Source organism: Symphalangus syndactylus, chromosome 4, assembly GCF_028878055.3.
Source record: "Symphalangus syndactylus isolate Jambi chromosome 4, NHGRI_mSymSyn1-v2.1_pri, whole genome shotgun sequence".
Lineage (NCBI taxonomy): Eukaryota > Metazoa > Chordata > Mammalia > Primates > Hylobatidae > Symphalangus > Symphalangus syndactylus.
The window spans coordinates 54,620,673-54,636,251 of NC_072426.2; the positions used below are offsets into that span (position 1 = coordinate 54,620,673).

Here is a 15,579-nt window from a genome sequence, read left to right on the forward strand (position 1 = left end):
ACTGTATTGCCATTCTGGACCTCAGTTTCCATATCTTTAAGGTTGTTCAACTAATCATTAATTAAGTCACTTTCATCCTAAAATTTTGATTTTAGCTTTAGAAAATTATGTTTCTGTTTTTAGCACCCTAATATGAAATAAAGGCCTGTTTATGACACACCTTATCTCTTTTATTAATATGAATTTGTTTGGTTATGCATTCTGCTTGAATTTTCTTCAGAAAAAAGTCTTAATTTATTATTCTCCCTGTCCAAATAGGCTTCCCCTAAACAATACACATTGAAAAGATTTCATTGAATTATAAAGAAAAGTAAGCTAAAGTAACTGAAAACAAGTTTTGAAACATTCTGTAAAGATAAGTGTGCATGTATTTGATAAGATGCGGTCAATAGCAAATCCAGTTCCCAAAAGTTAATGTGGAAGAAGTCCCTCCAAAGCTTTTAGAATCTTGGGTGTTACTTTGATAAATAAGAACTAGTACAAGTTCAGAGTTTGGGCAGCTCTTTCTACCATAATGTGGATCAAATACTACCCTGTATTGCAGACGTGGCACCTCAGATTTACCTGAACTACTGCTTCATTCTTCCATTATCAATCATCAACTCAGTCCTTGTTTCAAAATGTCTTTTCCTAAAGTATCTCTTCTTATTCAACCTCTCTGGCATCCATTTATTTCAGACACTCAACTTCCTAGCCCTGCATGCTAAAATATCCATCACAGTATCTTGTTTTTTAGAGACTAGTTTAAGAACTTGCATCAGAATCACTTGGAATGCTTGTTAAAACATGTCATTCTCTAGACCCCATACTGTAGACAAATACTGTCCAATAAAAATATACGAGTCACATACATAATTTTAAATGTCATGGTAATCACACTGAAAATAAACTAAAAAGAAGCCAGTGAAATCATTTTAATAATATATTTTATTTAATCCAATGCACGTAAAATATTATTTCAAGATGTAATCAATTAGAAAACATATTAACATAATACTTTATATCCATTAGTTTAGATGTCTTTGAAATCTGGTATTTTATGCTTGCAGCATGTATCAATTTGGATCAGCATACTTCAGGTGCTTAAGCGTGGCCTGAACCAGTTCTGGGGAAGGTGGAATAAAAGCCAGGAATTTACAAAACACACAGGTAATTCTTCTACATGATCAAGTTTGAGGCCACTACCCTAGACTGTCCTGTACACAATCCATTCTACAACCATTACTGAATTAACATTTGAAAAAAAAAATGCCCCTGTAATTATGTCAATCCTAAGAACCTAGAAAACCCTGGTACCTCCAATTCAATCAACGCAGATAGGTATTCACAGTTCTCTAAAAGTGACCTCATTCATCCATCCAACCTACTCTTCAATTAGAAAATGTTTTGGATTCTTCCATAAAGCTTTCCTAAGCAAATATTCATTCATTCAACAAATATTTGTTGAGAACCCACTAAATGCCATAATGGATCTTATAGGTGTTAAAAAAAAATAAAATAAAAATGGGAGTCACAGTTTAGATATACATCAAGACCAACTGCCCATAACCACATAAACCAAAACTTAAGTCATCCTGATTTCCCTGAAATGCTCTAATCATAAATATAAAACATAAGCTTTATATTTTTGTTAATATGATTCCGTGAAATTAAGCCAATCAACTATAGACAAATCAACTTAAACAACTGTTTGCCTCCCCCCAAAAAATCTTAATGTATAAGGACCAATAATGGAAAAGCTCAAAATGCTTCCTCTTTTATCCTTATAAGCTGTGCCGTTACTGGTGAGTGCAAGCTTCTTACCACCCTTCCCACTTGATTTGAAGTCTCCTGGATTCTGATCTGTACTTTTTCTATGACAATAAACTTTCAGATTCATCCTAATTTTATTTTTCATACAGGAAAACAGATCAGGTATAACACAAATCATTACACAATTTTTTACAATAAAAGAAATGCTCTGAAATAGCACTATGAGATGCTATGAAAATACTTGAGAGGTCCTTATACAGTCTGAAGGGCCAAAGAAAGTCTTTAAGCAAAGTAACATTTAAGTTAAGAAAGGGTGTGAATACAATTAAGGAATCTGAGCAGATAAAATGAAATTTCTAGGTAGAGAAGGAATGTACATTATGGAAAGCACTAAGGTGGAAAAGAACATGGAGGGCCAAGTTACTGAAAGGAGCAGACAGATGAGGAAAGTAATCTGATAGGGGGCTTCCCAGGCAGGCAGAAACCAGATAAGGCCAAACTAATGAGCTTCCAATTTTCCTTTAAAAAAAAAAAAAAGTATAAATATTTAAACCAAAGTAGACTACAAACTCCTCAAAAGACACAGACCATTCCTTCTAAACCTCATGTCTTATGTCTCCTCACAGAGTACAGATATTTAGTACTTCCTCTGTACACAGAAAAATCGTAATTATGCCAGCCTTTTAATTTCTAGAATTTCCAGGTTATACTAACAATTAGGTGTAGCTTCAGGTAACTTAAAAAGCACATTACCATGAAACTCAAGAAAACCTTTCCTGAAGTGCTGAGTTTTAACATAAAGTTCCTTAGAAAGAGAGGCAGTTTTTATGTGGAAAAACATGGGCACCACGTTCTACCAGCATGATGCCAAAATTCTAGCTCTACCCAAGCTCCCAGTGGAAGGGGTGAAGGACATCCAACTCCCTTGCTTCTTACTCCTCACTTTCCCTGACATTGTTCTTCATATCAAAGATTGTGATTTATACACACAGAGAGATTAAAGGATTTAAAGAAAAAAATTTTACTGGGTCAAATCAGCCTGTTACCTATCACACCCATGCCTTACTCTTCCAATTGATCGAAACATGATATACGACACTGTACAGGCAGAATTCTAAGCTAGTTCCCCACATTCCTGGCCCCTAGAGAGCGCATCTACATAATCCCCTCCCCTGGAGTTTGGGTAGAACCTACAAATATGAGCAGATATCACTTCTGGGACTAGGTTCATCAAAAGGGAGATCTGACTGGGTCTGACTTAATCAGGTGAGCCTTTAAAAGGGGCTGGGGGCTCCCTAAAGCCACGGAGATGAAAAGTGTTAGAAGGCCTATGAAAGGGCTAGCTGACATACAGCTGGCCTCTGGCCAACAGCTGGAGAGACAAAAAGGGACCTCAGTCCAACCACAACGAAATTCTGCCAGAGGGCTTAGAAGGACCCCAAACCTCAGATGAGATCCCACTTGCAGACCCTTTGATTTCAACCTTGTGTGAGCAAAGCCGTCAACTATGCCACGTCCAGACTTCTGACCTACAGGACTGAGAAAACGAGTAGGTGTTGTTTTGAAGCCACTGATTTGTGGTAATTCGTTATGCAGCAATAGAAAACTAACAACACTCAAGTATTTCTCATATAACGTCTGCCACATACGAAAGTTTTTCAGGCGTCATTTTACAAATATCTTTCTAGCTGCTTTAAGAATAAAATTCTTTCAAAATTGACATGAACATTAATTGTGCAATATCTCCTTAATAATTCTCTCCGTTTTCAATGAAAAGTCATTGAGTTTGGTGAGTCAAGATTCACTGAAATATTCTTCAGTGATGATGGGCCTCTTTGGTGAGGTGACCTTATTCCCGTCCTGCCCCCTAAGGGTGGGCAGAATCCTACCGCCTCAGACTCGCCTACCCCTCTGACCTCTGAGGGGGGCCCTAAGCCCAGGACAGACGTGGAAAAACGGCAGAAAAAAGGATGCAGTTCTTCTCTTTAATCCCTAACCCAATTTCTCGGGAAAAGCCGCGTTCCCACACAGAAGGCGAACCCTCTAAAGCTGTGGCTTGGCTGCCGCGCACGCAGTAGCTTTACGAACTCCCAAAGCATCTAGCGGAAGTTTAGACCGTTCACTAGGGGTCACATGGGCCACTTCGGGAGCAGCTGGCAAACAGTTCCTTTCAGTTTGAAAGTACCTTTGAAACTCGGAAATTGTGCTTCTTGGTCTTTCAGTTCATAAGCCTAGAGAGCGGCTACTTAAATTGGAATTGTCATCTTCTTCCCTCGGCCCCAACTAGTAGACCACGACCAGAAGACATTAGCCTAACCTACACCTACCGTAGTGTCACACCCGGCACAGCGCGACCAGGTCCACCAACTGCGCCTGCGCGAACCGGCCGCTCCCGCCAGATCACAGGAAGGCTGAGAGAAAGGGCAGGACCCCGCCGCGTGGGGCTGGGCTTAAAGGCTCGTCGCGCCTGCGCAAAGGACCCGACGACGTGCTGCGTCGTTACTTTTGAAACGCTTGGCGGGGAAGTGCTGTTGGAGCCGCTGTGGTTGCTGTCCGCGGAGTGGAAGCGCGTGCCTTTGTTTGTGTCCCTGGCCATGGCGCTGCAGCTCTCCCGGGAGCAGGGAATCACCCTACGCGGGAGCGCCGAAATCGTGGCCGAGTTCTTCTGTAAGTCCTCGCGCAGGCCAATATATTGGGGGGAACTGAGTCGTGGCGGCTTAGTGGGCCCACAGCTCGGCCTTTGAGACCAGAGAAGTAATGCGGGGAGAGGCGGCTGCAGGCGCTTCCTCCTGACGCGTTGCTAACGTGGAGCTGCAGGCCTGCGTGCTGCTGGGGCCTACCTCACGGCGTAGCCTCTTCCGGAGCGTTTCTTCCTTTAAGTGCAGATCCGTCCCACCACCCACCCCTTACTTCCCGATACAGGACACAGTGTGACTGGGGTGGGCCCCAGTGTGTGTGTGTGTGAGATCCGTCCCACCACCCACCCCTTACTTCCCGATACAGGACACAGTGTGACTGGGGTGGGCCCTAGTGTGTGTGTGTGTTTCTTTTTGTGTGTGCGTGTGTGTGTTTTTTTTTTTTTTTTTTTTTTAACTGCGAGAGCACCCTCACCTTCCCACTCTAAGTGATGATTAGGCATGAGGCTGGCGGTAAACAAGACTTTGGGAACCCTTGTTCTCGAACAGGCCAGCTGCACGTCGTAAAGGAATCTAGCAGGATTTGGGAGGGAAAGGGGCAGATATAGGCTTGTCTGGAGCACAAGGACTATTCGGTCAGTTGCTAACCCGAATGCAACAGCCTATTTTGACATTCTCTAGCCTCAATCTGAATTTGGACTTGGATTACGTGAGGTGAAATTTGGCAATAGTAGTTAATACACTTTGGCTTTTTTTTTCTTACCACATGAAAGCAATTATCTTTTTTACTTAGAAGCAAGACTTTTAAGGATTTTTAATGCCACTTTGTACCTACTCTGCTTTCAGCAAGATACACGTGTGTTCAGTCATTTCTAGCTGTATAGCCTAATGAAAATATAGCCACATCTAAATATATTTTATTTTCCAGAGTTGTGCAGTGATAATGAATTTTCTGTAACATTTCTTTTGCTTGCAGCATTCGGCATCAACAGCATTTTATATCAGCGTGGCATATATCCATCTGAAACCTTTACTCGAGTGCAGAAATACGGACTCACCTTGCTTGTAACTACTGATCTTGAGCTCATAAAATACCTGAATAATGTGGTGGAACAACTAAAAGGTATTTAATCATTGGAAGCAATTTGAGTCTTGCAGATTTTCTAGCATCTCAAGTAGTCATTTTTCCGCTCTGCACATAGAAGTGTACTGACATCTCAAATATATTTTCAATTGAGAGGAAGCAAATAATATATAAAATGGAAGAAATCCACTCTTCCCCCACTACATTGTGAGTGGGCTGAATATTCTGATGTTAGAAAAGTGATATGGCTAAAAAAATAGTCTTCATCAACTCCCTTAGATGGCTTTTGCAGTTAATGTGGCCAAATGGAACAGGTTGGAATTTTACATAATTATAATGGTGTTCACTATCTGAGAAAATATACACTACATATTCTCAATATAATGTATTAATTTTCTGTAACTAATTAATTTTCTGTAGTCTAATGTTATCATTAGATTAAGATCAAAGAAATTGGATTCAACCAGAGAACTAAACTTCAAAAAAAGAAAAAGATTAGCTGCTAAACAACACAGTTTTTTTTTTGTTTTTGTTTTTCACGTATTTCTATTTGTCATTTTCAAAAATTCTGCCAGTGATTCAGTAAGCCTTTTCTGTCTGAACAGTCATTTTTCTTTAGCTCGAGAAATTGCTGTATTGCCTGTTTGGTGAATACTTGTTCTTCATCAATTTCTTTTTCCTTTCTAGAATTCCTGTTAGTTTCTCTTTCATGTTACCCTCCACTTAGGATTCTCATTTCTAATTTTTCAAATGTTTCTCCCATTTGATCTTCTAAAATTTTAAAAAATACTACAGTGGCCATCTTTTTTTTTTTTAATTTGGAAATTATTTCTTTTGTTGACCAGAAATGTGTCTTTTTTTTTTTTTTTTTTACCGTTTTTATTGCATTTTTACTAACCCATGTTTAGTATGCCCTTCCAGTGATGGCCATGTGAACTTCTTTAGCTTGATAACTCTCTTTAAAGCTATACTCTCCTCTAGATAAACTGTTAGCATTGCCTTGCCATTTATGTATGCAGGAGGGGAATCCCTCAACAACCTGTGGATGTCAGGTCTCAAATTGACAGGCAAGGGAAGATAGCCCTGTTGACATTTTGGCCTGGGTATTTCTTTGGTGTGGGTGCTTTTCTGTGTGTTATAGAATGTTTACCAACAACTATGGCATTTACTCACCAAATGCCAGTAACAAACCCTCTTACTCTGACAACCAGAAATGCCTCCATATATTATATTGCCAGATATGCCCTAGGGGACAAAATTGTCCTTGGTTGAGAACTTCTGCTATAGTAGATTGGTATTGTCAAAATAGCAAGATGAGACCTCTTTTGGTGTGGGAATAGACCTCTGTTCTCAAGTGTACACAGGAAAGACACTGATAGGAGTGTCCACCTCTCCCAGAGTTGCATCCAAAATTGGGGGTCAGGAATAAATCATCTATAGTGATTCATAGGGCTGTACTCAGATCGTTTGGCCTGGAACCTCTAGGCAACTATGGATGTGTGTTTTCATCTTAATTTGCTAGAGAAGCAAGCATTGCCTAAGCCAATGGTTTTTAGGTTGTCTCATTTGAGACTGCATTGATGACATTTCACCTTATGTGTGTCTAGACCTCCCTATTTAACTTCTCCCTTTTATTTTAGTTAAAGTGGAAAAATTGTTCTTCCCTAGAGGCAAGTTCTGTTTGTTTTTTGTTTGTAGTCTCACTCTGTCACCCAGGCTGGAGTGCAGTGGCATGATCTCCACTCACTGCAACCTCTGCCCCCCACCATAGCCTCCCGAGTAGCTGAGATTATAGGTGCCTGCCACCGTGCCCGGCTAATTGTTATATTTTTACTAGAGACAGGGTTTCACCATCTTGGCCAGGCTGGTCTTGAACTCCTGACCTCATGATCCACCCACCTCTGCCTCCCAAAGTGCTGGGATTACAGGCATGAGCCACCACACCTGGCCAATTGTTTTGTTTTGAATGTAATTTCCTCTAGTCTTTTTCAGGGTCTTTATCCTGTTCTCATATTTTCTGCTTCTGTGTTTTGATTTTAATTATCCCCATTGGATTCATCTCTCCGGTTTTAAAGGAAGAACAAATTACCACCCAGTCTCCTCCTTTTCAGAGTGAAACTAATAAAAGGTTGTTGATAAATGCCAGGGATCACAAGGCCCACAGGCCACATCCAACAAGTGGCCTGTTTTTGCACTGCCCACAAGCTAAGAGTGTTTTTACACTTACAGGTTTGTTTAAAAATAAGCAACAGAGATCTCGGTGGCCGATAAGCCTAAAATATTTACTAATTACTCTGTTTCTTTACAAAAACTTCGCTGACTCCTGAATATGCTGTTTCAATTCCCAAGATTACTTCAGGGCTCAATGTGAGCCCCCGTTCTGTGTTTATAATTTTTCTGTAAGTGATCTCTGACCTGTGTATAGCTTCACTAACAACCTCTGTGTAGTCAACTCACAAATTTATATCTATCCCAAGCCTCTTTCTCCAGACTCATATTTCAGCTATATCTTTATGTAGCTATCCCAGAGATAATGTACACTCAAGCATACTAAAAACTAAATTTAGGATCTCCAAGACTAATACTCTTTAATTCTCTTTTTTTCCCTCAATGAATGGCTAAACTGTCCAACCAGAAATAAAAGAAACTTGGAAACTGTTCCTGAATCATGCTTCTTCCTTACTATCATGACTAACCCAATAAATTTTAACCATGAAATCTCTTAAATCTACCTACTGCTCCATATCTACCAGTTTATCCTCCTACAAGCTTTCAGTAACTCTTGCTTGAATTACTGATTGACTAACTAGTGTCTCTAGATCCCGTCTAACATCTCCAGTCCACTTTCCGTATCACAGCTAGAATGATAGTTTTGAAATACAAGTCTAATTGCTTTACATCCTGTTCACACACAGTAATGACTTCCCTGGTCTTGAAGTGTGTAGTTTTTTAATTTGATCCACCAGGCTTTGCGTCATCTGGCTCCTATTAATCTTGCGAGGATTACTTTGTTTTATTTTGTTTGTTTGTTTGTTTCTTGATTGTACTTGTAGTGGGCTGCTTCCAGCCCTCTATATGCTCTTCCCTTGGGAGTATTTGAGGCCTGTATCTTCTTTCCTATCCTTTTGCATATTTAATGCTGTTTATCGCTAGAGCTAAACTCAGACCTTTTCTGACCTCCCTGAGTGGCTCAAATTTTCGTTTTTTATGCTCTCATTGCATCTTACATCTCTCTTTCATAGCAGCCATTACAATGATAATTTCTCATTTATTGGTGTGATGAGTAGATTAATGCCCATCTCCTATGCTTTTATCTTGGATTAGGATGAAAATACCACATGTTCAGTATCCTGTCCTCAGCACCAATTACTGTACCTGGTACAGATACTGAGAATTTGAAAACAGAAGTTAGATTATTGATGGTGCAAATTTTCTTACACGTAGCAGGAGGTCCCAGATAGCAGTGGTAGGAATTTGCTGAGGATAGGGAATAGGACCCGAGAAGAGAGCTACTTTATGATGCAGTGGACCAAAAAAGATGCCTTCCTTTTTATGTGTTGCAGATTGGTTATACAAGTGTTCAGTTCAGAAACTGGTTGTAGTTATCTCAAATGTTGAAAGTGGTGAGGTCCTGGAAAGATGGCAGTTTGATATTGAGTGTGACAAGACTGCAAAAGATGACAGGTAAATAGGAATTACATTATTTCTACTTTGATATTTTTTTTCAAAACTTTTTATTACTAATTGAGTTCTAATTATATTGAACTAGTTTTATATAAAATATAGTTTGTTTCTAATTTATATTTTCTAAGATATCCTCAGTCACCTATGGAAAAGAATTGTGCTCAGTTTAGCATATCATTGATTTGTATATATAATATAATTTTAACATAATTGCCTTTAGTCTAAATCAGTAGTTTTCAAACAGTATTTATGGTGATATATACAAAACTACTCATGATATACTAGATGAACCATTTAATGAATTGTTCTAAGATATTTTTAACTATAAGGAATGATATTAGACTCACACAATTTAAGATGTAGCTCTGCTGTACTTCCTTTAATGCCATCTGCTTCCTAAGACACTTCATAAATTTCTGAAGGTTCCAGACTCCCTGGAAGAGAAATGCATTATCCTAGGCGTGCTTGTCTATAAACTGAGAACCATTTCTTATAGTGAAATGTAGTTTGCTTCTGAAAGCTTTGGTGTATTTTAGGAAATTATTAGCTTGTAAAATAATTTGATATACAATTTAATGTTTTATTTGAGAAAATAGGAAATTAGACATTTAGGCATTCTAAAAATGCTGAAATGATTATACTAATAAATATTTTAGATATCACTTGTTATTTTTATTTCAAGAGATGCTGAAGTTTCCCGAACTTGAAGTGATTGGTGGATTTTCTAGTCATCTGATACTAAATGACCTGACACTAAGACCAGCTCTAAAAGATGACTGGCAGGATAAATGAAGTAATAAGGATGTATGTTGTGCCTACTAGGTTGTAGGTCCGAAGGATACTTTCACTCACATTTTTTACAAACCTCCTTTCTCAAATAAGCCCTGCTTATTTGATGTTGAGAGTATTTAATCAGATAAATAATCTTACCACTATGTTTGAAATAACTTGTTAAGACCTAAAATGAATTAATTGATTTGATTTTTTTTTTTGACAGTGCACCCAGGGAGAAGTCTCAGAAAGCTATCCAGGATGAAATCCGTTCAGTGATCAGACAGATCACAGCTACAGTGACATTTCTGCCACTGTTGGAAGTTTCTTGTAAGTATTATACAACTTCTTGTTGAATTAAATTGATTGGCAAAAAGACTAAGCTACTGCCGTAATCACCCCTTTATTAAATTTTGTCTTATTTATCAGATTTATGTAATATAAATTGAAGGAAAAATGTTATAATGCAAAAGTAATGTATCGTAGTCTTCCTTTCCACAGGAAGACCCACAGTGAATACCTGAAACCATGGATAGTATGAACCCTATATAATGTTTTTTTCTTATGCATACATACCTATGATAAAATTTAATATGTAAATTAAGCATAGTAAGAGTTAATAAACTGGAACAATTATAACAATATGCTGGCATCACTATTCTTGCGCTTTGGGACCATTATTAAATTAGATAAGGGTTACTTGAACACAATCACTAAATTGCACAGAAGTTAGATACAATATTTTCTTTACTAAAATAAATGTTCATTGAGCAAAATAAATTAACTAGTGATTGGAGACCAAGCCAAATAACCTTTTCCAGCAGTGAGTGGTTCAAAATAGAAGAGAGGCAGCAAGATTAGTTTTACTTTTAGAAAATAATGTACTTCAATGATCTTATCCCCAATTTAGGTTCATTTGATCTGCTGATTTATACAGACAAAGATTTGGTTGTACCTGAAAAGTGGGAAGAGTCGGGACCACAGTTTATTACCAATTCTGAGGAAGTCCGCCTTCGTTCATTTACTACTACAATCCACAAAGTGAATAGCATGGTGGCTTACAAAATTCCTGTCAATGACTGAGGATGACATAAGGAAAATAATGTAATTGTAATTTTAAAATGTGGTTTTCCTGAAATCAAGTCATCTATAGTTGATATGTTTTATTTCATTGGTTAATTTTTACATGGAGAAAACCAAAATGATACTTACTGAACTATGTGTAATTGTTCCTTTTATTTTTTGGTACCTATTTTACTTACCATGAAGTTAACATCATGAATTTATTGCACATTGTTCAAAAGGAACCAGGAGTTTTTTGTCATCATTGTGATGTATATTCCTTTGAAGATAGTAACTGTAGATGGAAAAACTTGTGCTATAAAGCTAGATGCTTTCCTAAATCAGATGTTTTGGTCAAGTAGCTTGACTCAGTATAGGTAGGGAGATATTTAAGTATAAAATACAACAAAGGAAGTCTAAATATTCAGAATCTTTGTTAAGGTCCTGAAAGTAACTCATAATCTATAAACAATGAAATATTGCTGTATAGCTCCTTTTGACCTTCATTTCATGTATAGTTTTCCCTATTGAATCAGTTTCCAATTATTTGACTTTAATTTATGTAACTTGAACCTATGAAGCAATGGATATTTGTACTGTTTAATGTTCTGTGATACAGAACTCTTAAAAATGTTTTTTTTGTGTGTTTTATAAAATCAAGTTTTAAGTGAAAGTGAGGAAATAAAGTTAAGTTTGTTTTAAATTTGTCTTAAAATATTTTGATACTGGTTTGGTGTTGATATAGTTAAATGGTAATTAGAATTGATTCAGCATAGCTGATGAATTCTTGTTCCTATGAAATTATAGAACTTAAGGATACAAAGTTGAGTGAGTCTTGAGGTGTCTTCAGTCTAATGGATAAACTTTGATCACATCCTGTTCATCTCGTAACAATAGACTTAAAGCTATTACTTCATCATTGTGAAATGACAAATGTCCTTTGGAATTAGTCCAACAATTCCAGTTGAACAAGTGTTGATTTTAGTACTTTACTATACTCTTAGCCTTATTGTCAGCCTACTTTTCCTTAATATATTTAAATACTATGCTTATTCCTGTGCTTTCAATAATACCCTCATCTGGTACATGCTTTCTATCCAGTTCTCACCTGTTTTTCCAACGTCAGTTTAAGGCAGATTTGTAAAGTCTTCTCTAATCTCTAATCTAAATCTGACCTCATTTTGTAAAAATTCAGTTTATTAATGCTTGCTATTAGACACTCTAAGTCCTTTATGTGTATTAACTTATTTAACCTTCACTATTTTTAAGTAGTTGCATATAGTCTGAATCTGTTCATTCAGAAATTACATATTGAGCAAATACTGTGGATCAATGGCAGTTTCTGGGTTCTCAGTGACAAATTTGTAGACTCTTCATATCTTTATGGAATAAGTGGACCAGTGGTGTTACCAAGCTAGATGATTTCAAGAAAAGTAGCAATTAAATGCTTCATTTGTATTTTAACTGTTTGAGATGTCAGACTAAATTCTGTGAAATCACCTATTTTCCCCCCAAGATGGAGTCTAATTTTGTCACCCAGGCTGGAGTACAGTGGTACAACTCAGCTCACTACAACCTCCGCCTCCCAGATTCCAGCAATTCTCCCATCTCAGCCTCCCGAATAGCTGGGATTACAGGCACGTGCCACCACACCTGGCTAATTTTTATATTTTTAGTAGAGAGGGGGTTTCACCATGTTGGCCAGCCTAGTCTTGGACTCCTGACCTCATGATCTGCCCGCCTTGACCTCACAAAGTACTGGGATTACAGGCATGAGCCACCGTGCCCGGCTGAAATCACATTTTTAAAGGTTGTGTGTATACTCTGGTCATTTCAACTCAGCTACCATTATTAACAGGATTAAATTCTTAGATTTTTGTATCATTTGCATGTTACTGTTTACTCTGAGGTTTCTGGAGAGCTAGTCATGGTGAGTCATTTTACCCCTTACAGATTATATAATCAATTAAGAAATACACATTTTGGACTGGGCGCAGTGGCTCACACCTATAATCCCAGCACTTTGGGAGGCCGAGGCAGGTGGATCACGAGGTCAGGAGTTTGAGACCAGCCTGGCCAAGATGGTGAAACCTCGTCTCTACTAAAAATACAAAAATTAGCTGGGCGTGGTGGCAGGCGCATCTCAGCTACTTGGGAGGCTGAGGCAGGAGAAATCGCTTGAACCCATGAGGCGGAGGTTGCAGTGAGCCAAGACCGTGCCACTGTACTCTAGCCTGGGCGACAGAGCAAGGCTCCATCTCAAAAAATAATAAATAAAAAGGAAACACACATTTTGGAGCTGAGTGGGAGCCAAACTATGAGCTTTATCGAGGTGAAGCTAGACTGGAAAAGCTTTTCCCTGTAGCTCCAAGTGGACTGTCCCATCCTCTTTCTAGACCTTGAGGCTTACCTCAGGAGGATGACGTTTAAATCAACAGCTGAAAGACTTGTGAGTGGTTTCTACACCATATTAAAGAGAAGGTTCTAAGATAGCATGATGGGCCTCTAGGCCTGGCCTGGACTCTGGCTCAGTGTTGCTTACCATATGTAGAGGGATGAAGAGAGGTTAAGCCCATCAAGTCCTGAAGTAGAGCCCAGGAGGAACTGAACTGTATCTGGCTTTCAAGATCCTTTTCCCAGTGTCATCAATCAGGGAAGTCAAACCTCTGTGAGAATGCTTATGCAGAGATATAACAGTCTCATGTATTGGTTGGCTTTTGCTGCACCTATCTCATTCTGTTGGAGGGACATTGGTTAGTCAGGACTCTGAAGGCCAGCTTTTTCACACTGACCAAAGCAAGTGAAGGCCAAGCCTAACTTTAATGGGACCAGGAAGTATACCCCTCCCATGGAGGTGGTGGGAAGGGCACCGAGAAGTTTGATGACAGTTATCTAATGGACTAGAGGTTGGCAAACTTTATGTAAATGGCCAAATAGTAAATAGTTATGCTTTTGAAAGCATATGGTCTCTTGCACCTACTCAAGAGGCTGAAAGCAGCCATAGACAATACATAAATGAATGAGCATGAGTGTGTTCCAATAAGAAAAAAACATGGCTGTTTGCTCTGGCCCCAGGGTTGTAGCTTACCAGTCCTGTAATAGATCACAGTTTGCTCTTTTGGTCACAAATGCTTGAACCCCTCCCTAGTTCAGAGCATTTGATACCGTAATATTTAAAGCTCACTTGTAAAACATCATTTGTTGCCTCCATCCATAGTATCTCAAACAGAATCTTTCTCCCAAATATACCTAAATTCCATATTCTCTGAAGCACAACTAGCTGTTTTCTTGAAATACTTCCTAACACACCCCACAGTTCACAATTTGATCTGAAAACTCGTTAAGGGGGGTTCTTTGGCATGTGATGCCATAAAAAGAGAGGTATGGGCTCTCCTTTAAAAAAGAGACCCTTTTTATGAGACTCACAATAGGATAAAGAGCCCATGCCTATTTTGAATCATTTTTTCACTATATAGGCATGCATGCTGAAAAATGTTTTTATTAGTATAATGCTAATTATACTAACAAAAGCTAACTAATGTTTTGTATGTTCATTAACCTCCTATATATTTTAGCATATAGATTCAAAGATTATTAGCACAATAAGGTAGATAACTTCATAGACCATTTCTTCATCTTGTTTTCATTTAGTATGTAAAATTTATCTAAAATTTACATGAAGGATCAGAATAGCTATGTAATGCTACATTGTAACTCTTGTATTTTCCACCAGATGTCACTAATGCTGTAATATTCAAATTAAGATGACTTTCTTTTCGTTCTAAAGGCTATAAGCTTATTGGAAAAGCAATGTTACTCATAGCATTGGAATTTCTGGCTACAAATATATAAATACATTAGGGGAATAAACACTTAGCATTTATTATTTACTAGTCACTTCACATGAATTTTTATTTAATTCTCATGCTTTTGTGCACAAGTAAAACTGGGGGTCAATGGACATGCAAATTGTGTTGTGGTTTTTGAAGTTTAGATGATCTCTTCCTTCTATCCCTAGCCAAGAAAGTTCATCCTGACTCCCCAACAAACATATCAAAAGGAGTGTTTCGTCACCTTTTTCCTCTTACCCTTTACATCCTTTTAGCAATAAAGTGTTCAGAACAAACTGGTTTTCCTTTACTGTGCTTTACAAAACTTGTTCATGTTTTATTGGGTGACTGTGTATTTACACTTTCCTCAGATAGTCTTGTCAGATGACTTTGACCAATGATTGGGAGGAACCAAATACAGAGGATTTTATCTTAAGCCTAATCTATATTGTCTACAGAATAAATCAGGTATGAATTTGTGAACAGTAATGAAACATAATTTTCCAACTATTCAGAAGAATTGTCAAGTAACCTTAATTACTCAGTTTTTGGTGAATTGTTTGCGGCTTAACTTGTAAATAATTTCTTATTCGTTTTTTTAAATGTATGAAATATTTCTAGTTATTTTGTTCAATGTGACTGATAAAAGTTTATATTGGAATAGCTGTGAAATGGAAACCGTCTACTCAATTTTAAATTTTATTAGTTATATATTTTTAAAAATAGATCTTTTAGAGATCTTTCTTCATAATTATGACTT

General features: G+C 37.8%; 2 protein-coding genes across 9 annotated transcripts in view; one reads left to right on the forward strand and one right to left on the reverse strand.

Annotated features, from left to right (window-relative positions):
* The window catches only part of LOC129480675 (uncharacterized), a 499,607-nt gene extending 495,259 nt beyond the window's left edge, over positions 1 to 4,348 (reverse strand). For all 8 annotated transcript variants that reach the window (XR_010120491.1, XM_063637945.1, XM_063637949.1 and 5 more), the window contains exon 1: positions 4,080 to 4,348. Coding sequence is in view for 7 of the 8 variants with exons in the window: in XM_063637945.1 (XP_063494015.1) it covers positions 4,080 to 4,348 (269 nt within the window). In the remaining variant the exon portion in view is untranslated. The remainder of the gene's footprint in view (positions 1 to 4,079) is intronic.
* Positions 4,130 to 11,692, forward strand: MAD2L1 (mitotic arrest deficient 2 like 1). The gene is made up of 5 exons (XM_055274697.2): positions 4,130 to 4,419; positions 5,365 to 5,511; positions 9,036 to 9,156; positions 10,154 to 10,257; positions 10,838 to 11,692. The coding sequence occupies exons 1-5, from the start codon at positions 4,347 to 4,349 to the stop codon at positions 11,008 to 11,010; spliced, it is 618 nt and encodes a 205-aa protein (XP_055130672.1). The 5' UTR covers positions 4,130 to 4,346; the 3' UTR covers positions 11,011 to 11,692.
* Positions 11,693 to 15,579: the final 3,887 nt, after the last annotated feature.

Coding starts and splice junctions, on each gene's coding strand:
- MAD2L1 (XM_055274697.2), top strand. CDS start 4,347: ATGGCGCTGCAGCTCTCCCGGGAGCAGGGAATCACCCTACGCGGGAGC. Junction 9,157..10,153: donor AAGACTGCAAAAGATGACAG/GTAAATAGGAAT, acceptor TTTTTTTGACAG/TGCACCCAGGGAGAAGTCTC. Junction 10,258..10,837: donor GCCACTGTTGGAAGTTTCTT/GTAAGTATTATA, acceptor TCCCCAATTTAG/GTTCATTTGATCTGCTGATT.